Source organism: Podarcis cretensis, assembly GCF_951804945.1.
Source record: "Podarcis cretensis genome assembly, chromosome: 13".
Lineage (NCBI taxonomy): Eukaryota > Metazoa > Chordata > Lepidosauria > Squamata > Lacertidae > Podarcis > Podarcis cretensis.
The window spans coordinates 35,400,481-35,423,318 of record NC_137182.1 but is presented as its reverse complement, the minus strand read 5'-3'; the positions used below and the strand labels follow the sequence as shown (position 1 = coordinate 35,423,318).

At 42.8% G+C, this 22,838-nt stretch overlaps 2 protein-coding genes across 2 annotated transcripts in view; both read right to left on the bottom strand.

The window, feature by feature from the left end:
* The window catches only part of LOC307201832 (serine protease 27-like), a 33,876-nt gene extending 28,237 nt beyond the window's left edge, over nt 1-5,639 (bottom strand). The window contains exons 1-2 of the mRNA XM_079951304.1: nt 5,519-5,639; nt 2,277-2,421 (exon numbers count right to left, since the gene is read on the bottom strand). Coding sequence (XP_079807430.1) covers nt 2,277-2,334 — 58 coding nt within the window. The 5' untranslated portion in view covers nt 2,335-2,421; nt 5,519-5,639. The remainder of the gene's footprint in view (nt 1-2,276; nt 2,422-5,518) is intronic.
* A 6,542-nt stretch (nt 5,640-12,181) lies between these two features.
* Nucleotides 12,182-20,247, bottom strand: LOC307201833 (serine protease 27-like). The gene is made up of 7 exons (XM_079951305.1): nt 20,114-20,247; nt 18,292-18,445; nt 17,365-17,385; nt 16,026-16,191; nt 15,377-15,651; nt 14,372-14,541; nt 12,182-12,751 (listed from the first exon to the last, which is right to left on the bottom strand). The coding sequence occupies exons 2-7, from the start codon at nt 18,347-18,349 to the stop codon at nt 12,512-12,514; spliced, it is 930 nt and encodes a 309-aa protein (XP_079807431.1). The 5' UTR covers nt 18,350-18,445; nt 20,114-20,247; the 3' UTR covers nt 12,182-12,511.
* Nucleotides 20,248-22,838: the final 2,591 nt, after the last annotated feature.

Here is a 22,838-nt window from a genome sequence, read left to right as displayed (position 1 = left end):
TCAAATTTCCCACCCAGCCACACAAAAGTCCAGTGGTTTCTACATCCCCCACCCCATCTTTTCTGGTAAGGAAGAGGCACCAATACCGTTCAAGGATGCTTTCCAAGCAGACCAAACCACTCAAGGACAGCATGGAGCCTGGCTGGAGAGAGATGTGGGCTTTGGAGGGTACATGAAATGGGGAGAGCCTTGAGGACTGACTAGCTTCTCCATCCCTGTTTGTGGCTTGGCTGGATGTCTTAAGGAAGTTGGGTGAAACTCCTGCACAGAAATGCTTCCAATATATCAAATTTATCTTACCTGCTGTTGAGTTGGCAGCACCTGAGGAAAATGAAAAAGCAGAGAAGGTACTTCAGGTAAGAAACAACAACAACAACAGCAACAACAACAACATTTTGAGATCCATGTTTTCATGTGAATGTGTCTGCCCAAGATATATATCTTGTAAGGAAATGGGCTGGGGCAGAGGCACAAACATCTAAAGAGGATTGTGGGGACTTGACGTAACATCCTGGTGTTGCAAACACAATGTTGTATGGAACCAGAGAACAGAGCTGAACACCCTTTGAACATTGAGGGGGCCCACCCCCCTTAAAAATGCCCCCTGAAAGTGCCCTGGCTCTTTGGAGAAGGTGACTATGGGGTGGGGCTTGAAGGAGTTCTGGGGGGATGTGGGCAGTTCAGGTGTGGTGGGTATTCAGTATTGGAAGCAGTGTGAACGGGGGTGAGTTCCCTAGGGCTACAATAGAACAATGGCTCTCAGAGCTTTTAGATGCTGCTACGTAGCAGCAGCAGGGGTACAAGAGAAAGCTCCTAGCATAATTCTTCCCTCTAAGTTTAGTAGGGGGCAAGTTTGCCCCTCCACTCTTTCAGTTTAGAATGAGGGACACATGATGAAGCCAGGTAGACTTGACTCTCAAAACCCTTTGCTCTTAGAAATAAGAATTTTGTGTTATGCTGAGCATGTGGTTTCCTTTCCTTATCAAAGCAACAACAATTTTTTGTGATTTTGTGTGAAGGAGAAATGCTGATTTGATAGCTTCCCACCTTTGTATTGCACGGCTTAAAGGTGCAAGATGCATCAACCTTGCTGAGGTTAAGATGTAGTTAATCCCCTACAGAAGCTGCTTTGAGCTACAAGGAAGAAATGCAGTGGCGAGCTTTTTATTTAAAATATTTTTATCGCTCCAGATTCCCTTCTTGTCCCCTTAACATAGCTGTCAACTTAACAGATTTGAAAATAAGGGACAAGCAGCCTCGAAAATAAGGGATCAGCAGCCAAAATAAGGGATTTTGCTTCGCTTATACATAAATCTGCCACTGATGGAGCCATGCTGCTTTTGCTGTGACTGACTGTGTTTTGCAGGGGGTCGGACTAGATGATCCTAAGGGTCTACAACTCCCACCAAAGAAGAGTGGCAGACAAAACTGATGAACGACGTCAAGATGGCAAAGCTTACAGGCAGAATTAGAAACCAGGAAGAGGACCTCTTTCATAAAGAATGGGAAAAGTTTATGATTTAGTTGAAAAGCTATTGTAAAGAGTTACATACATTGGTAGGGTTGACAGAAAACTTGTAGTAAAAATTTAAACTATGGATGGACAAATGATTTATAAAAATAGAGTTATGAAAGGGATGCAGAGGGGGAAATGACTACATTAAGATGCCGCACTGGTTGGAGGGTATGCTAAGCAGCACGTCGGGGCTGCTGTCGTCCTGGTGCGAGGAGTTCCATCGGCCCTTCCCCGCCCAAGAGAGGGAGGGGGGAGGGAGAGAGACTCTCACCCACGCCGCCCGCGAGCCTGGCATAAGGTGCTTACGGCGCTGCCGTGGCTGCTGAAGCGCCGCCCTTCTGCGTCCCTCCCCATCCCCTCCTATTCCTCCTCCCTCAGGCTGCCTCCTCAGCCACCGCTGCTGCCTTCGGCTTCCCCTGGCAGTGTGGCGGAAGTCTTGCAAGAGAGGGGCCGCCTGCCCGCCCGCCACCACCCGTCTGCTCACGACGTGCCCCAGAGGGGGAAAAGGGAGAGACGGAGACACGACAGCTCGTACGCGTGCTCTCTTTCGCGGCGGAGGACCCGAAGCCGCTGCTTCCCTCCCAAGTTGGGCGAGCATGAAACCCGGGAAATTTAAGGGACATCATCAATAAGGGACAGCAGTGGGATACGGTGCTGGGATAAGGGAGTTTCCCGCAAAATAAGGGATGGTTGACAGCTATGCCCCTAAACGAAGGCTACATGGAGGGAATTTCTGCATTTCCCAAACCCTATAAGTCACCTTGTAGTATGGTCAGCTGCAGAAGCCACACAGCCAGCATGAAAGACACAGTTGCCATGGCTGTCCCTCTTCTGAAGTGTCCTCTGAGTGGTTGAGCACCAGTCGGTTCTGGATAACTGACGTTTTATTTCGGTCTGGATGTCTTCTAGGATCAAATACAGTATCAAGGGTGAAAGGATAATGCTTCCTTCATTGAATTGCAGAAGCAACAAAGAACCCCCAAGTCTGTAATATTGTAATATTTAGCTTATTTACAGATATACAAGCTGAGCATAGTACACTTCCCCCTTGCAGCAGGTCTTCCACCTCCCTTTAGGGAGATAATGGCCCCACCAAGGTGCCTTCCCAGCTCTCCCTCTTGTTGCTTTTGCATCTCTCCAAAACTGCTTCTTCTCTTCATTTCTGCATGCACAAAACTGTTCCTTAGCTTGACAGAGGGAGCTGGGCATCCCACCTTCTCAGAACTTGGGCCAGGACCTTTGCTTCCTGACCAAAGCACTCCCTGCATGTGGGTGTGAATAAGTGCTTAGCTTCACACCCAAGCTGAGACACCCAGTTTCACACTGAAAAATCATGTGCTTCTTTCAATATCAGGAAAAACCCCCCATTCTGTCTGTGGTACAGTGTTATGACACCCCTGAACCAGTGGATGCTGGCTCTTGAGGGCAAATGGAACATTCTTCCACCAGCCTCAGCCAGCCCCCACCTGCTGCAATTCCTACTTAATAGCCAGTTCAGGGGCTGGAATTGCCTAGATCTCAGCAGGGAGGGTGATGGGAACAAAACTAGAATTATTTGGCCCTGCCTGTTACAGGATCTTGCTCCATCTAGCGTTGGTCTTCACCCTGACTTCCACTCTACCATTACAATCAGCACCAGCTACCTCTGCTCAGAATACCCTAAGGCATGTTCTAAAGGAAGTGCATAATGCAGAAACTTTGGAGAAGCTAAGCAGTTTTGGAGGGGGACCACCAGTAAACCCTGTTCATGCAGTCTCCACCTCCAAGGAAGATGGGAGGAGAAATGAACAAACAGATAACCTCAAAAACAGAGGGGAACTCCCCCCCCTTGCCTCTTTTAATCTCCTAGAGAGAGAGAAAAGTACTAGGTTAACAGAAAAACACTGACTTTTCCATTTCCCAGTTTCACACACAGAAGCACAGCACCCAGCTGCCAAGGTAACTTTAGAAAGGATACAGTGGAATCTCGGTTTTTGAACGTAATCTCTTCCGGAATTCCAAAACGTTCAAAAACTGAGGATCAATGTTCATCTTCCAAAACATTCAGCGGCCGAGACATCTGAAAACGTTTTTTACCAAGAGTTTTGTTTTTTCTTTATTAATTTTGAATCCTGATAGTTGTCCAAATTCCTTGGTTTTTTTCCAGTGCTGCTGCAATACTCTCTAGTGGGTTTTCTGTTGTGATTATTAGGTTGTCTGTGAAGGCTCTAACCTTCTAAGTCCTATGACCAAATTTTATTCCTTCTATCTTAGTCTTCTCTTATTGCTTTCAAATATACTTCCAAAACTATGATAAAGAGGAGAGGTGAAAGAGGACAGCCGTGTCTTGTTCCCTTAGAAATACTAAAGTGAAATAAAAGAAGGAATTGCAACTACTAAAAGTTGTCCAGATAGTATATCTATAATGTATTATAAAAAATTGGAAGAGACAATATAACCAGTGTTAGAAGAAATAAAAACAAAATTTTAGAATGAGGTCAAGTGCCAGAATAATGGCAAGAGGCCCTAATTACCTTAATACCAAAACAAGGATCCAATTTAGAGGAAATTAAAAATTATAGACCAATTTCCTTTCTAAACTCAGACTATAAATTATTTGCAAAAATTCTAGCTAACAGATTGAAAAAGATATTGGCAAGAATAATAAAGAAAGATCAGTCAGGCTTCCTACCGGGAAGACAAATTTATAATAACCTAAGATTGGTAACAGATACAATAGAATACTTAGAAATGAGACCGGACAAGAGGGCAGCACTGATCCTGGTGGACGCAGAGAAGTTTTGATCTCTGTTTTTCTTTTTCATAGCAGATTGTTGGATGCAGAACCCCTTCATATATGCCTTACTGGCACCCCAAATTATATCAATGTCCGTCCCTTGTTTGTTATTAATTTGAAAAAATTCTTCTAACATATCTTTGGCTTTTTAAACTACATCGTCGTCATTCAGGATACTCTCATTTAGTCTCCGCCTTTTCATGTACTCCTTCTTCTGTGTTACTTCCAGCATTGTTGGGTTATGGTCTGACATTACTCTGGGCAAAATTTCTGCTTTAATTGTTCTTAATATTATTTTCTTGGAAACCCAAATATTATCTATTCTACCTCCTGATTTTAGCGATTTTGAGAATTGAAAATTGGAAGAAGGTAAGAGGTAACTTCAAAAGGGACGCAGGTGGCGCTGTGGGTTAAAGCCTCAGCGCCTAGGGCTTGCCGATCGAAAGGTCGGCGGTTCGAATCCCTGCGGCGGGGTGCGCTCCCGCTGCTCGGTCCCAGCGCCTGCCAACCTAGCAGTTCGAAAGCACCTCCGGGTGCAAGTAGATAAATAGGGACCGCTTACCAGCGGGAAGGTAAACGGCGTTTCCGTGTGCGGCTGGCCACGTGACCCGGAAGTGTCTCCGGACAGCGCTGGCCCCTGGCCTCTTGAGTGAGATGGGCGCACAACCCCAGAGTCTGTCAAGACTGGCCCGTATGGGCAGGGGTACCTTTACCTTTACCTAAGAGGTAACTTCCCAACGTTCATAACCCTGTCTCTTTCTTTTCTGTCCAAGTCTTCAGGTCACACCATTAAGGTCTCCTATGAGAATTATATTTTCATTATTATGATCCCAGATTTTTTTTTTCTAAATTATTATAAAATTCTGATTTCTTACTATTTGGGGCATAATTTCCTCATTTTAAACACTTGCCACAAACAATTTTCCCTTACAGGCAACCTATTTATGGAGCATTCATCCTAATTTTTCAGCAGGGAGGTTTGCTGTTACTGTGCTGAGCAGATATTCTCCTGCAATTCCTAGTGCATTTCTCTTCACTCTTATGACAAAAATATCTAATTTTGCTAGGAAGTGGGCTTGTTACACACAACCTGATTTTGCTGGTTATATCATTGGATCCCCCTGCCCCACAAAATAGTGACAGTCTAGAGCCATCACTCTTTAAACCTGTCTCCTTTTTACACCCTTGAAAGGTGGGGAAAACTTGAGGGATTGATTCCCACTTACCAATCCATCACCTTTTAGCACAATTAGTTGCAGCAGCCGCAGTACCAGTAAGGAGGGCTAAACGACATGCTCCACTCACTTCTGATTCTGCAGTCCTTCTCTGAAGTATCTTCCTGATGGTTCTTTTGCAACGAATGCCAGTAAATGTTGAACTTTGATCTCAAATTTTACTGTGCTATATAATGTTCCAAATCAAGGGGAAAGGGTGGCGCTTCTGTGCATTTCCTCCTCTTTGGGTTCCTGAGAGTCTCTCTACGTCTGGAGTGGGGGTGCAACATATAAATCTCAGTTCTTTGAATACATATCCTCCAACATTTTTCTCATGAAAATAGGGACGTCTTTTTCCATAATAATAATTTTATTATTTATATTCTGTCCCTCTGACTGGGTTGCCTCAGCCACTCTGGGCAGCTTCCAACATATAGAAAAACATAATGAAACCAGGGCTTTTTTCAGCTGGAACCAGTGCTTTTCTTTCTGGGGTTACGCAGGGGTACCCATACCCCTAAACATTTTGTGAATCTAAGTTTGGCCTCATTGAGGGGCAGTATTTCAATATGAGTAGGAAAATGAGCACAGGCCAGAACTCACCGGAACTTAGTTCTGGCACCTTTCAGGTGGGGCCCATTGCCATTATAAGAGAACAAGGGAGATGTTCATGGTGAGTTCCAGCACTACTTTTTCTAAAAAAAGAATAAAACAATAAACATTAAAAAAATTACAGGGCTGCCTTCAGATGTCTTCTAAAGATTATATTGCTACTTATCTCCTTGACTCAGAGGTCGCATGACTCCATACCCACCAACATTTCCCGATGAAAATAGAGACATCCTAAGGGAAAGTGGGACATTCTGGGATGAAATCAGAAACCAATATAATAATTCTTCCTATCTATGCCTCTCTCCCCTGACATGTAAGGGGTATTCATATGGTGAGATTAATATGAATGTATTTGGATATTGAGTTCTCCCCTTTTTTCTGTAAGTACATTCATGCAGGACAGAATGGGCCCTTTGCCTGACCCAGCAGTTTCTTCTTACGTTCTTATGGAAACTTCAGGTCAAGAGGCAGTCTATCCAGATTCCTTGGTCCTTTGAGGTATTTGGCAGCCAGACTCGTCTGATGTTCTTATGAGGGTGCCAAGTTGACGAAGGTTGAATTAGATACTGGAGGTGGTGAGATGCTATTCTTTGGCCCCTCTCCTAGTAGTACCTTTATCATTGCTCGTTTTGCGTGATGTGTATGTAGGGGTGCTGCTGCGTTGTCTACTTTTAATTCTTTGAAGACTCTTAGCAGACACATCCCCTCCTTTTGAAGATATATATATATATATATATATATATATATATATATATGTATATGTATATGTATATGTATATATATAACTAGCAAGCCTAGCAAGCAATGATTCCTCCTTCAAACATCCCCCTCGCCTTCTCCAACACTCACCCACCTACAATTCTGTTCCATGTTGTGTTACTGGGTCTGCCCAATCCTGCAAGGGTGTTTCACCCTGAGCAGGGATTCCACCACAAGCTAGGAGAGCCCTGGGCTCAAGCTTGGCTGATATGAGATTGGACAGCGCCCCCTAGGGAAATCCAGCATCGCTATCTGCTGTGATCAAAGTAGATTATTATTTTTTATTACTCCCCTCAATTATCAGCAGAATGTTCCGAGTGCTTCATGCCCATAATCTCCCTCCTCACGCTAGAACTCTGTGAAGCTGAATGTTGGATGGTTCAGGACAGAGAAAGAGGGAGGAGAGGGCTATCAATGGTACTAGTCACATGCCCTCATGACTAATAATTTAATGGTTGTCAGGGACAAGATCTTTCAGCCATCCATGATGGGATCTTGCTATGCAACCTAAATGGTGCCTTTATGTTCGCCCTCTGCAGCTAATTGTAGCTGCAAGTGGATGGGGTTTGGATTTGGGAAATCAATGTAGGAAGAAATTCCACAGGGAGATACATAGATCAACTATGCAATATTCACTTTGGCCCCCTCAAACAACATTGCCTGTGCATTCCAAACATACAAACATCCTGTCCTAGTCTTGCCATTGCTACCTGGTTCCTTCATAGCCGGGTGGAAAAGACTCTGTATTCTAGGAATGGTGGCTAGTTTTAGAGGGAAGGAGAAATCACCCTTTATAAATATACCAGATGTGTTATTTTATCATGCAGCATTATGTAGTAGTCACTCCAAACAAACACATTAGTTTCCTGGTTTGAACAACAATAAACAAAATATTTTGATTTTTTAAAATAAAAAAACACTGTAAAGGGTGTAACTGCATGCAGCATGAGATGCAAAACAGACCATAGAGAAGGAAATGGTTAGAGCAATCCACAGAAGCCATAACTGGGCAGAATATTGGGTGTGATCACTTTAGTCATGCTCAAAGTAGATCCCCTGCAATCACAAAAAATAGTAAACATATTAATGTGCATTTTTGCAATTTTGTATGCAATTCTACTTAATATGCATGTTTGTAAGCCTCCCAGAGTGGCTGGGAAAACCCAGCAAGATGGGCGGGGTATAAATAAAATTATTATTATTATTATTATTATTATTAGTAGTAGTAGTAGTAGTAGTAATGTAACATATTTTTGCATGTCATTTTCACTAATATATCTGCTTTTAATCACACTTCCTCCTAATGTATGTGTTCTTGTGTGCATTATTTGTTTGGATAACTGCAGCACAAAATTAGGAGGATTTCAAAGGATAGTTGTGCTTTCGTTTGCACATAGTTTGGAAGCATGAATTACGTAGGTTTGCATTAAAATGCAAACTCAACCAAATTTATCCCCTAAACCTATTCTAAGGAGAGGGCACTTGTGAGGCAGTTGCATCAACTATCTGGGCTGTTTCCTCATTCCAAAGCTCTACATAGTTTTATAGAATCCAGCACCAGCTATAAAGATTTGCATGTCAGTATCGCTGCCACACCTACTGCAGTGAATACCGATAGGAGGAATTTATTTCATTTGCTTTTGTTCTTTTACTTCCATTTATTCCATTGTTATAGTATCATTCGACGGCAACTATAGACTTGCTTTTGTTGTATTCAAAGCATTACGTGTAGCCATCGATGGCCAAACAAATAAAGTTCCAGTGTGGTTGGTAACCGTACACACTCGGTCATCCATCATTGTAAGTCATGTCAGGCCTTCTATTTAACAGGTTTAAGGCTAATAATGCAATGGATGGACACAAACCACGCACACCCACTACCCACAGTGAGGTATCAGGCGCAAACATTCCCCTTCAACCAGGCCTTGGGATGATTAACATGCGATGTCCTTTTAATTATGGTTTTACTTTGGTTTTGTTCTTGTTTTTATTAAGCACTTTGTGTTTCTATTTTGTGTTTATATGCTGTGATGTGCCCTGGGATCTTTGGATGAAGGGTGGTATGCAAACTTAATAAATAATAAAATTAATAGAAGAAGAAGAAGAATCTGGTGCATTGGTTCTGCACATGCCAGTGCTGTACTGACAGCCTAAGGCAACATTACAGGAGGAGCTAACATGGTGCCTATTAGAAGCTTTCGGTCTTCAGCCCTGATGTGCCACAGCCAATAGCAAGAGAGGCTGTAGTTTAATAGCATATGGAGGGCATCTCGTTGAATCCCCCATATTACCTCCATATCGTGTATTTCCTGTTCGTCATACCCTCTTCCTTTGTGTTGAGCTTCTGGCAAGATGACAAGTCTATGGGCAGGGACTGTTTGTTTTTGGCTGTGGTACAGGACCGTACTTACCAGGCAAGCAGCATGCCACTTGCAGACTCGGATGAACGCATATGGTTCTTGAAATTGCACTTCTCAAATAGTCGCTGCTAACATAATTCAATATAGTTCAGCAGCTGAGGAAATTCTGAGACTTCCTGATCTCTGCTGGAAATTTGCAGCTCAAGGAATGGGATTCTAGTGTTTTGACAGCTGCTCTTTCAGGCAGCGGGTTCAGATAAAGATGGATTTTTGATTGATTTTCCAAAGCAGTCCCTTTTTTATACAGGGAGGAGATTGTGGTGTACAGACTGCCTGGTGGCCCATCACAATTTTGATGTTGCCCTATATGCAGTGGAGGACCTTGGGGGTCTCACATTTTAGTGGTGCCCTGTGCGATGCCAAAATGTGGCGGCCCCTGGCCTCTTGCCTTTCATTCTACATCATAGTTACAACATTCCCTGTAGCACCCCCAAGGCTCTGTGCCCAGTGTGACCTAAATTTGCCTCTGCTTTATGTAAAGGGCTCAGACTGTGGTTGAGTTCTTCCACCTTCTGTCTCTAGAAGGTTCCTGGCTGTCATCTGCAATAAAACAGGAGGGCTGATGTGACTGGACTGTAATTTCCATCCTGCCTGACTATTCATGTTGCTGCTGAAGCTGATGGAAGTTTTATTCCAACAATGTCTGGAAGGTACAGTGTTGGCTACCCTTGAAATCAGAAAATTTCTGAACGTTTTTCTTCTTCTTTTCAATATCATATTAAAACCGCCCCAGCATTTTCCAACTCAAAATGGACAGTCTTCATTTTTTAAAATCCTTATCTTTCTCAAAATTGTTTGGTGGTATTGCTGGTCTGTCATAATAAGCCATAATTATATATTTGTTACACAGATGTTTCATATATTTCTACTCTTTTATCCAGGAACTCAGTTCAATTTACAAAGGGCCTTGCTCCTTTCTCAGCGATAATACAGTGGCTTAGCTATGCCAGCACAAAAGCATTATAGTTCCAAATAGTTTCTGAAGATTGCTGTAAAGAATAATGGCTCCATCAACTATATTTTTTGTCAATGGTAAGAGATTTCATTCTATTACCATTCTGATCAAGGTTGAGGCGTTACTTTGGATCAGAGCAAGGAATAGGGAATCAAGCCTTTATCAGGAGAAACTGGCAACTCTCCCAGGCACCCGGCATGATTCCCTGTTGACCTCCCTGGCTGCATTCCCCAGCAAGATCCAGGCGAGGTCTCGATAGGCGATTCTTCTCAAACGTGAGAAGAACATACCCCCTCTTTCCTGCCCCCTGGCAGGGGAAAGAGATAGACAGAAACGTATTTACATGCCTTTATTTCTGTCTTTGAAGAATTACAAAAAACATGACTGCTCTCTTCAAACTCCAGCAGTGCAGTAACGGAAACTTCCTGCACTTCCTGGACAGGAACAAACGGAAGAGCTCATATTACACTCTGAGCTAATTCCGGTGCTTCGCACTGTGAATTGACTGTCCCTCTGTTTCCCACGGGCAGTCCCAACATTCCCATCATGCTTACTTTTCAAGCTAGCACTTTGGAGCTGCATTGCATCCATATTGTAACATAGGGAATAGGGAAGTAATCATACAAAGAATAGAAGCTGTAAAACGATTGCAAGCATTCTATAACAATTTATTGATAATTTTAAAATCATGAGTAAAATACAAAGCAATCTTATTGTATCCAGACTATTGCAAATAAAAGACTTGAGTGAGCTGAAAAAGTTCAATTCATAGTTCAGTATGTTCCAGGTGATTAATTTATTCACCACTTGTTTTCATGTCATTTAAAAATGTCAATTTAATAAAAAATAAAATAAATAAAAAGGAATTGTGAAAGCAGCGCATTCAGTATCACTGTAAAAGTCTGAAGTATCATAGCTTGCAAATGAAGAGCGTGGATGAAAAAAGTCTCTGCTTTTTCTCCAAGTGACAATTTCAGGGCACTTTGGGTGTAACAGTGAGGTGTTGTGGTTTGGGTGTTGGACTAGGACCTAGGAGACTAGAGTTCAAACTCCCACTCAGCCATGAAGCTCACTGGGTGACCTTGAGCCAGTCACACTCTCCCAGCCTAACTTGCCTCACAGAATTGTTATTGTGGGATAAACCAGTCTCATATAACCAACATGCTTAACTCTAATTCATGCATGAAGGGGTTAAGACCATAGAGTAAGCTGTCCAGCCAGATTTAGCTAGGTCACACCCCCTTACTCGGGGAGAAAGCATTAACAAAGCCTTTGCTCTCTCTCCCTCTCTTCTACCATGTAGCTGCTCAGTCCAGATGTCTGGGCTGGTTGCTGGTTGGTTAACCACTATCAGATGTTTACAAAACAGTTGAAATGTGATAAGGTAGACATGGTGAGATTAAATAGAGAGAAGTAAAGGTAAGCATCCCTGAATCCCTACTGCATGTGGTGATTTAAATGAGTCCAACCAGCAGTCTAACTCACAATATTCCATACAATGAATTGAAAAGGATGTTCAAAATAACTTTTATAAAAAAAACCCCAGAAGTTTTTTTGGGGGGAATTATAGGGACAGAACTACCTAAATTGTATAGAAACTTATTTATGTATGCTACTACAGCAGGAAGAATGCTACTTGCCCCAAAGTGTAAAGAAGCAGAAGTCCCAGCAAAGGAAGAATGGATACAAAAACTTTTGGAATTTGCAGAAATGGTGAAACTTACCAGAAGAATGAGAAATCAAGATAACAAACTTTTTATAAAAGAATGGAAATGGTTTATTGAATATTTACAGATAAATTGTAAACAGATAAAAACAATAGCAGGATTATTGTAATAACATGCAGTTATATAAGAGTACGGTATATATTTGCAGTTGATAATGAAATGAGCAAGTTAAATGAATTTGGATATGCAGAAGATATTAAAAAATAAATTTAAGGAACAGCGGAAGAAGGGGGAAGGAAGTCAAAGATTATCCTGCATACTGTTAATGATAAAACTCAAATGTATACTCTAATGTAATCATGTTTAGTTGTGAATATAGCAGCTGTGAACATATCCATTCATCTGCTCTTGATTTTGTTTGAAAATTATATATTTAGAGGAGAAAATGAGCTTAAATGGAGAATGCTAAATTGATTGTAAAACTAATAAAATGTATAAATTTGCAAAGTATAAATAAAAACTAAAACTAAAAAAAAGAGAAAAGATATTCCATACAATTGGTGGGCAGACTGGAAACCAGCAGACTGGTTTCTCACAAATGGGCCAGTACAAATGCCATCGAGGTGAATGTCACAATATTGGGTAGCCCACCAATTTCCCCACCACCACCATTTCTACCCTGTATTCTCTCTTGGATCCAGTTGGCATAGAAAGGTACTGAAATGTAGACCCCTGGGCGGGAGGGTTGGCCACAGCCCCTTCCCCAGCTCACAATCCCAGCCTGCATCCAACCTTCTTTGAGCTGGCACACTAAGGGTCCCCCGGAGTCACCCTGTGGAAAAAGAGATAGTGCAGGATCTGTGGTGAACATGGCAGTGAGCACTCTGATTAGGAATACCGATTAGATGAGGGAGCTGGAATGAGGATTATAACCAGGGATGGGGAACTGGTGGCCCTTCAGATGCCTCTGAGCTCCACCTGCCAACAGCTTCACCCAGCATGGCTCATGGTCAGGGATGGTGGGAGTTGTATTCCAGCAACATCTGGAGGACAACAAGTTCCCAGCAACCAATATAAATCTTCATTTACCTCCGGCAGGTACTGACAAGATAGTGACCCTGTCAGCCTCCGCCCTCTTCCACTGCACCTGCAACACCAGGGGTAGAAATATTGCTCTACTTTGTAGGGTTCGAAAGACTATTGAAAAAATTAATAAGGATTATTCAATTCAACAACACCAACAAAACTAATTCTAACAATGGTAGATGACTTGGGCCATCTTAAAAGAGGCATTCAGGTCTGTTTGTGAGAGAAGGGGGGGGAAGCATCATCTGTGATGATATGTGTGGTGTCCAACTTTCAAAAACAATATAAGTAGACTTTCTTCCTTTTAGAATTGATGGCTTTAATCTCAGATACAAATGTATGTGGATTTTACTGAGTTTCAACATTTGAGCCCCAAGCCATGCAGTTAAATGACCAAGGCTACAACCCTTTACCCATTGACCTGGAACTAAGTCTTGTTGAAGTGAACAGGACTCATTGGGGCAAACAAAGGTCCTTCAGAATCACCCTGTGGAGAAAGAGATGGGAGAAAACATGGAATCCATGGTGGAAAACTCTAGCAACAGATTCCAAATACTGATCAGCCGAGGGGGCTGAAATAAGGTTTATAATAAGAGATGGGGAACCTGATGTTGTTGGTCTCTACATCCTAACAATTACAGTTGGCATGACCCATGCTCAGGGACCTGAGACTAACCCCACCAAACAGAAGAGGACTTGTTTCTGAGTTGACATGTATGGGAAACTTTTTTTTTTTAAATAAAGAAAGGTGTGCTATACATATTTTAAACAGAGGAAGTATTTTTTTATTCTTTCGAATCTGTTTTATTCTTGGTTTTGGTTATATGAAGCTTTTATATTTTTAGGTTTTATTGCTAAAGCAAGCAACACAGGAATATTTTTAAACAAAACAACAAGAACTCCTGGGGAAATAGGTGAATCTGAAAAGCTGCAAGGTGCCATCTCCCAATGGTAGACCAAAATTAGGAAGAAATGGCTAAGGGCTATATTCACACAACGCAATCATTCAAAGAATCGTAGATTTATAGAATTGTGGAGTTGGAAGGGACCCCGAGGGACATCTAGTCCAACCCCCAACAATGCAGGAATCTCCGCTAAAGCATTCTTGGCAGATGGCCATCCAACCTCTGCTTAAAAACCTCTGAGGAAGGAGAGTCCATCACCTTCAAAGGGGGTCTGTTCCACTGTTGAACAGCTCTTACCATTAGGAAGTTTTTCCTGGTGTTCAGGCAGAATCTTTTTTCTTGTAAAATTCTCTTCATAAAGACATAAGGTATTTTTCTTTTTATAATGCAATCATGCCAGTACCTGCCTTTGTCTACCTTCTCTGATGGCTGTATGAAGAACAGGTCATGGAGCAACCTACCTGGCAGGAATCTTTCCCACCTTCTGGGTAACCAGCACAGATCATATCCTGCTTGACAGGATCCTTTCTTAAGCCCTTCTCTGAGACACTGTTTAAGAGAGCATTGCAGACTTCTCGGCTTATGAGTGGCACCTTCACTTGCTGGAGAGTTTGTGGGGCAGGTAAAGACACTAGAAGATTGAGAAAGGGAAAGTGTTCATGGAATGCAGAGGCATTCAGTAGGACAAAAATTTAGCACTGAGTACAGTGTAGATATGTAGTTGCCACACTTTGGGACAACTTCTCCTCCCATATTTATTTCTAGGAAAACCAAGTGCAGCCCAATACATTTTGCTGTCTGAGGCAACATACAAAATTCCCTCCCTCTCAGATTCCACGAACAATACTGGTGTTTTCTTTAACACAGGTAGTGGGACAGAATCCTCCACTGTACTTGAGGGCACCGGGCTAGTTTGAGAGCGCAGGCAGATCACATGACGCCTACAGTTCTGACTGCTCCACACCCTTCACCACCTGAGTCACCTGTACCACTCTGCCTAATGGTAGGATTGGCCTGGGGGGGGGGGAGAATGTTCATTTTGCAATTCTTTTTTTTAAAAATCCTCATGAAAATTCACCAGCATTTTAGTGCAAATGTCATTTCGATATGCATTTTTCTATGTTACTTTTGTGAGGGAAATGGATGGAGTATGCACGTGCATTCAACCACCTAACGGCATCCGCGTCGCCCAGGTGATCACAGCAACAGAGATAAGAAAAGAAGAGTTGTTCTGTTGTCTGGAGAGGTCACTTCCTGGTTTGCATGGAGAAACTGTTTTCAACAGAGCCCAGTGACGGAAGTGCACAGATATATTGAGGCAGCGTTGGATGTTGAAATGTTGTGTCCCTAACAATTTTGTGCCCAGGGCAACCACCCCTGTGGACCCCCCCCAATGCCACGCCCCGGAACTGTTCATTTGGATGAGTCACAGAGTCTGAAAAAGTGCTACGAAGAAAACCCCTCACCTCCAGTTTGAATATCTCCCCATCCAGTTACCCAGCAGTGTTCTTCTGAAGAGAAGCTTGTAGAGGACTCTGGCAGGCGGATGGGGAGGATGTAGTCAGTGAAGCTCACAGGCGACTTCAGCTTGATTAAAGCAATATCTGCTGTGTGGTCAACGCTGCCACTGTAGTCAGGATGGAGGATAATCTGTTCTGCAGCAGATGCTACAGCATTATCAGAGAGGTTTGAGAGCTGATGGGCACCTAGGAGGACATTGTATTGGAACCTGGGCCCTGTTCTGTGAATACAAGGGCAAAATATTTGGCTGACATTTGATTTCCTGTGGCTCACCCATACCGTATACTTCACAAAGAGCAACAATTCCAAGAGTTCAATTCCCTGGGAAGAAGGATGGATTTTGAAACCATTCTGAGAACTGTAGTTCTGTGTGAGGAGCAGGACTTTCTTAACAGCTCTCAGCAAACTACAGTCCCCAGGTTTCTGTGGGAGAAGCCATGGCTGTTTAAAGTGGTATGATAGTGTTTTAAGTGTATGGTGCAGCTGAGGCCTAAGACACCAGGAAGCTGACTGGTAGGCAGCTGAAATTAGTCTGGCCTTGTATAGTGAAGCTTTATAATGGCTGCAGAGCAATACATCCTGTATGATACTCACCCATAGAAGAAGCAGTGAGCTGCTGTCAGGACCCACTGCTCGGCAATGAGGGAGCCTCCATAAATAGGATAAGAAAACAGTGAAATGCTGACTTGCCAGGGCCATGACCCATCAGAGGCTGGTTGGCCCCCAACTATTTTTGGAGCATTTATCGGCTGCCCACTCTCTGCGGAAGAGGAAACAATAGGATTTGCCATTACGGTTTGCAGCACACACATAATGGAAGTAATGCAGCAGAAGAGGTGGAAAACACGAGGTAACAAAATTTCTAAATTTGAATTAGTTTACAAATAGTTTTTTTTGCAGATTTTATAATCATATTTCTTGTCATTGATTCTCCTGGGTTTAATGGGCATTTCATCTGGTAAGTGAAATTGACTTTTTTATTTCTTAGCACATTTACAGCAGTTTAATTTCTGCAGCGCAAAATTAGGAAAAGGGTGAAGTTTGACGTATGGTTGTATTTTGCTTCATATATACTGCTTACTGCTTGAGAAAGTGCAAACTAGGCCTTTAATTACCTTTAAATGTGAACCAAATTAAAATTCTCATCCATCCTTACTCATATATGTGGTAGTGGAATCCACGAGTCCTGGACTCTTAGCTCTCAGTTTTGGCATCCCTTTCTCCCACACGTCTTCCATCACCATAGCTAGAAGTAGAACCATGTAAAACCTTGGGGTTTTTGGTTTCCATGGGTCAGAGATTAAGATGGCAAGAGTCATTTTAAGATTCTTCATGTGAGATGCTTGATGGGTGGGCCTTTCTTCCACAGCTTAGTGGGCAAAGGAATTGAGACTGTTACCTTTGTAAAGTAGAGCACATTCCAGCCACGCAAAAGTCCAGAGGCTTCTGCATCTCCTCACTGACATCTCTCCATCCAGATAAGAAAAAGGTAGCAGCACAGTTGAAGGACACATTCCAAGCAGGCAGTATGAATGGCTGGCTGGTGAGGGTGGGTGACATGGGGAAAGCAGTGTGGCCTTTGGAGGGGGCATGAACTGAGGAGAATCTCGAGGACTGAATATTTCCTCCACCCTGGCATTACAGCGTGCAGCTTGGCACCATGGCTTAAGGAAGTTGGACACCTAAAACCAATTCTTACTGAAGACCATGCAATCACATCTAGAATGCGGCACCTTGTTTGCTTTACTTGTGGTGTGGCAACATCAGTTTGTGGGTTCATCTTTCTCATATCAATGTGACATATTAAGGAGTATCCTGTCTAAGGTGAGGATGTTTGATTACAAGACCTCTGGTTTTTAGGAGGCCTTTTCTTTAGTTTCCTCCACAGAGATTCCTGTGAAAAACTCCTTCCAATGTATTGAATGACTCTTACCTGCTTTTGAGCTTGTAGCACCTGAGGAAAATAAAGAAAGAAGATACCCCAGGTAAGAGTCATTGTAGAAGAAAGACACAGTGTAGGATTGTATGTATGAACAAGGGGGAAGGGAACTTGTTTACACTGGCCCAGTTCAAACATGTCTCGATTCAACAAGCCAAGGTATGCACAAATTCTTTGCTTGTGAACAGAGCCCCTCCACTCTTCTCTTTGGGCATGCCACACTCAAAGCAAGAAGCCTCTAGTTAACTCTATTATCCCATGTTCTGAGAACCAGGTTAGTATGGTTAATCACTTTTAAACAAACCGGGTTATAAAAAAGTGGGTTGATAGCGGTTTAATTGCCTGGCTAGTTCTGAATTTGGTAACCATAGTTCCCTGGTTTGGACAAAACATGAAACATGAAGATTCTTTAGAAGCTTCCTCCTTTAATCACAGCTTGTGGTGAGGGGAGGAGCAAATAGACTGTGTGGGGTGGGGGTGGGCAAAAGGCACCATGTGCATATGTCAGCTTAATAACCTGACAGATGATTGTCTGTGAATGCAGCCATTCTTTTTCCAATTGGTTGAAAAATTAACACCTTTGACAATTGTGCCACAAGTTCATTCTGAAACATGGTTCTTAGGGGATGTATTCAGAACCACATTTAAACCTGGGCTCATCAGGACTTTAGCTCTTTTAATATTATGGCTTTACCCTGGAACTATCTAAGTTGGGAAGAACAGATGTCCTAAGGAAAAGTGGGACATTCCAGGATCAAATCAGAAACCGGTATAGCTTCTGTAAATCTGGGACTGTCCCTGGAAAAATATGGGCACGGAGAAGGCATGATTTCCCAGGAGCCCTCACAACTTTAATTTTTTTAAAGAAATGAAACCTTGGAGTAACTGTTCTCCAAGCACTTCCCCAACTCCATCAATCACCTTGTAGCATGGTCAGCTGCAGAAGCCACACAGTCAGTGCGGAAGTAACAATTGGCATTGCTGTCCTTCTGAAGTATTCTCTGAGTGGTTCAGCTCCAGTCAGTTCCAGACAACAGATGTTTTATTTCAATCTGAATGTCCTCTAGGAGCCGTACTATTAAAACACAATATCAGCAATGAAAAGGTAGTGCTCCTGTCTTTGGCCTGTCTGTTGCTGAGTCTGGAGAAGCAGCACAGAAGCCCCAAGTCCCTGCAATCTCTGGATCCCAGAAGCAGCAGCATCCCAAATCTCTGCCAACATCTGAGAACGCCCACAGGTGTGCAGGTTGCGCATAGGTGGAGGCAAGGCATGTATACACTTTCCTCATTGATGTCCACATCTGAACCAGCTCCCCACTTTTTTGGAATAGGGAGAAGGGGGAGAATATGAGATTCTCCAGAAGCATCCACCCACCTTTTATCTTGCACATTAAGTCCCCAAACATGGAAATGAAGGTGGAGACCTCCTTCTTCAAACTTGCCACCAGCTATGGTCACTTACAGACCATAGGATAAATAGTCCTAATTCCTTTAGCTGGGAAGTTAGACGGCATTGTGAGAAGCAAATGTCATTCCATGCTTTCTAGTGCATTTCCTTTCATTCTCCTTATCACAAAAACATCCAACCTGGGGGGAAGTGGGTTTATTATGTACAACCTGAATTTGCTGCTTATGCAATTGAATTCAGCCTGCAAAATAACAACAGTGTAGCTGTTATCCATCTTGAGAGACAGCCCAGGACCCCTATCCACACTGCCAAGGCTTGCGCCCCAGGGAGGTCACTTTGGTGCTGCTATTGCAGTGGTTTGACTTCAGGCCTGGAGGTGCACTTCATTGTCTCTGGAGACAGACAGGTGCCAACAATCTGCTTATGTATTTATTACTGCTAGATTGTACTCTCTATAGAGATTTGAGGAGTGAGGTTATTACCCCTCTACTACTACCCAAACCAGGATGTTCAAGCACTGCTACTGTGTCTTTCTTCTGGTAGATCAAGATAACCAGGTGACAGCAAAAACTGCAAAATTTTTAGCAGGGGCAATTAGAAGAAAATATATTATTTGATTAACTTTCTAATATTCCCCAGCTTAGGGGGGGGGGAATCAAAAGAAAGCCTATTGGCTCACATGTTTTATCTGTGGGTAAAGGATCATGTATCATTTCTGTCATTTGTATTGATGTAGACCTCCAGAATGTATTTTGTATACCTAACTATTTCGTTCTATCCCCAGTATATTTTTTCTTATTGCTATGGCTAGTGGCTAATGCAAATAAAGTTTCTATCTATGCATGCTTTTATTACAGTTCTTTTTAAAGGGACCAGGGCAGCAAACACCCAAATGTAACAACAATGTTAATACAGTATAATGAAAATACAATATGATAAAAAAGTAAATATATATTAAAAAACGTTAAGAACAATGTAAAACATTTAAAAGGATCTAAAAACAATGAATAAAGGTCTAAAACATTTAAAAGACAAATGCATATCATCACAGCTCCTAATTTCATGACTGCCAGGAACAATATATTTCAGCCATCCAGTACCGGATCTTGCCATTTAACCCAAATTGTTCTCCTACGCTCACCCTCTGTAGGTAATTGCAGCTTCAAGGCACTGTGGATTTGGATTTGGGGAATCAGTTTGGGAGGAAATTATGCATGGAGAGACATGCATGGATTCATAGATCTCCTACGTAGCATCTAGTTTGGCCCTCTCACAGGACTCTGCCATTGCGTTTCAAATATACAAACATCCTTTCCTAGTATTTATCATTCTTACCTAGCTTTTTCAGAGATGGTCAGAAAAGTCTCTGTACTTCTAGCAGAAGCAGTTAGTTTTAGAGGGAAGGAGAGATCACCCTTTTTAAATGCATCAAGTGCATTCTTCATTTGAAGTAGCACTATGTTCCTTCATTCAAAACAAACATATTAGTTTCCTGGTTCCCCCTCTTTCTTTGTCACACACATGCCGTAAAGGGTGTGACTTTGTATGCAAAGTGAGAAGGTTGCAACAGTAGAGTTGATTCCAAGAGAGCAGAGACAGACCATAGAGAAGGAAATGTCTAAAGCAACCCATACAGGCCATAACTGGGCTGAATATCAGGTGAGATCGACTGTTAGTCATACTCAATGTGAATCCATTGAAATCACCAAAAGGTCTGAAAACAAGACCCTGCTTGTTCTCCTGGACTTCTTTGGTGGCTTTCAATACCATGACTGGCCCAGGACATATTGCAGCCTGAGGGAAAGGAGAAGATGGTACCTTATCCCATGGGCAGAAACCAACTGGACAGACACTTGGATCTTACTCAACAATGGCGATGGGGAAGTATACTTCACTTTTTACAAGGGCAGCAGGCTAGCTTAGGAGGTGTAGGCAGTGCTTTATTGATAAAAGTGCCATGGCTGTGTATGGGAAATGCACCTGGAAGACAAAATGTATCGAGGAGTTATTGGTCTGACATGGAGCTCTTTCTGCCTCTTTTCCACCCCCCCATGGAATGTCAATATGAATGTTTTGAGAACAATCTTAAATATTTTGGGAACACTGGGAGGAGGTGAAGCCCTCCCCAGCCCCCCACAGCTGCCTTATCAGTTGTGGAGGATAGTGCTATTGGAGGTTACCACCCACACACTTCCGCTGCACCTTCTGCTTGTGTGGTGGCACCTCAGCAAAACCTCGTCTTACTGTTTATAGCAGAGTATTTCCCTGGCGGCAGATGACAAGAACAGAAGTCAAAGTCCTCAGCCAAGAGCTTCTTTATTGCTTGACTGGTTGCACAAGCATTTCTATTACAAATATATACAAACTATTTAGTAAGGTAAAGGTACCCCTGACCATTAGGTCCATTCATGGCCGACTCTGGGGTTGCGGCGCTCATCTCGCTTTATTGGCCGAGGGAGCCGGCGTGCAGCTTCCGGGTCATGTGGTCGGCATGACTCAGCCACTTCTGGCGAACCAGAGCAGCGCATGGAAATGCCGTTTACCTTCCCACCGGAGTGGTACCTATTTATCTACTTGCACTGCATCCTTTCAAACTGCTAGGTTGGCAGGAACAAACTATTTACATGCCTTCTATATCTCTCCAGCACAGTATAAACTCAGTGTGTGTGTGTGTGCTTTCTTCGTGCCTCAAATGGCAAACTCATAGCTCCTCCTTTTAACTGCATCTTAAGCTGGCACTCCCACACATTGAAGAAACTTCTGGAACGCTTTTTAAAGTTTAAAGGAACCTTAGCTGTTTTGTTAAAGAATGTATTTCTAACAAGTGCTGGGTACCTTCTTCCATGTTTGACATGTTTTGAAAAAGTGAGGCATTGGGAGGGGGCGGCTAATGGATGGTTTGCACATCACTAGTCTTGGAAGCCACACAGGCTATCTATAAAATCAGACAGCTTGGGCAGAGTTTCTTTGAAGCTCGTGCACAGACTGCAGGGCCGTGCAAGCTGAGGCTACCTGAAAGGAGTCGCTTTGACACTGCTTGAGGGCTTCCAAGTGGCAGATTGAAGTGCTTGCTTGGTATGTATACATTGCTTGCTGTTTTAGAATAAAATCTTTAATCTTCTCACTCACTTGTGTATTTTGTATTGCTTCTGAATCTCATTTTAAAAGAACCACCTTGCATTTGGCAAGACAGGCTGCCAGCACAAAATGGCTGCCATGGGCAGCAAGGAAAGGGGATAATAATAATAATAATAATAATAATAATAATAATAATAATAATAATTGGCTGGGATGGTTCACTATACTAGTGAATAGTGTCACAAAAAAGCACTTGGTGTAGGACCAGGGCTTTTTTTGCAGCTGAAACTCACAAGAACTCAGTTCCGGCACCTCTCAGGTGTGCACCATTGCCAATAAAAGAGAGGGTAGGACAGAAAATAAAGTATGCACAGCAGTGGGGGCTGGAGACTAGTGGGATAGGAGCAGGGAGCCTGAGTTAATGACTAACAGAGCCAACTAATTCTAAAATGGTCCCCTGCTCCCTGCTGAGTTCTAGAAGAGCAAGAGGAAGCTGACAGCCAGTGGCACCCCATGGACTGGTGGGAAGTAAGATGATAGGCATATGTGGGCTTGCTGAGGGCAGATTGAGGTTTTGGGGGCAGTGGCCCATTTGGCCTAATGGACCAGCATCCACTGAGCTCTAGTCACTCCACACCCCTTGGCATCTGCCACCTGAACTGGCCATCTTACTCTGCCATGACTTATTCCCAGGTAAGTCAAAGTAGGATTGCAGTGTTATTCAACTAAGAGAAAGAATACACATGCACACAGCTTACACTCTGCAGAACTCTGCAGAACTGCAATAGCCTTTCTTTGGTGCTGACTATTAGCTGTATTTTGCATAGGTTTTTTGAGTGAGTAAATATGCATAAATAAATAATCAGCTTCAGCAACACTGGACAAAAGCTTAATTGAAACTTTTGTACTGTATACTCAGTATGGCAAACAGGAAGAAAAATAAATCTAGTCTCTGTTTGGTAGGGCAAAGAAACTGAAAGGA

What these genes read in the sequence shown, in the direction of transcription:
- LOC307201833 (XM_079951305.1), bottom strand. Translation starts at nt 18,349, where the DNA reads ATGCCAATTGTTACTTCCGCACTGACTGTGTGGCTTCTGCAGCTGACC. An exon ending in TGCTACAAGCTCAAAAGCAG is followed by an intron (nt 16,192 to 17,364) that starts GTAAGAGTCATT and finishes CCTCTTCCGCAG; the next exon opens with AGAGTGGGCAGCCGATAAAT. An exon ending in GTGGGAAAGATTCCTGCCAG is followed by an intron (nt 12,752 to 14,371) that starts GTAGGTTGCTCC and finishes CTTTTTCCACAG; the next exon opens with GGTGACTCCGGGGGACCCTT.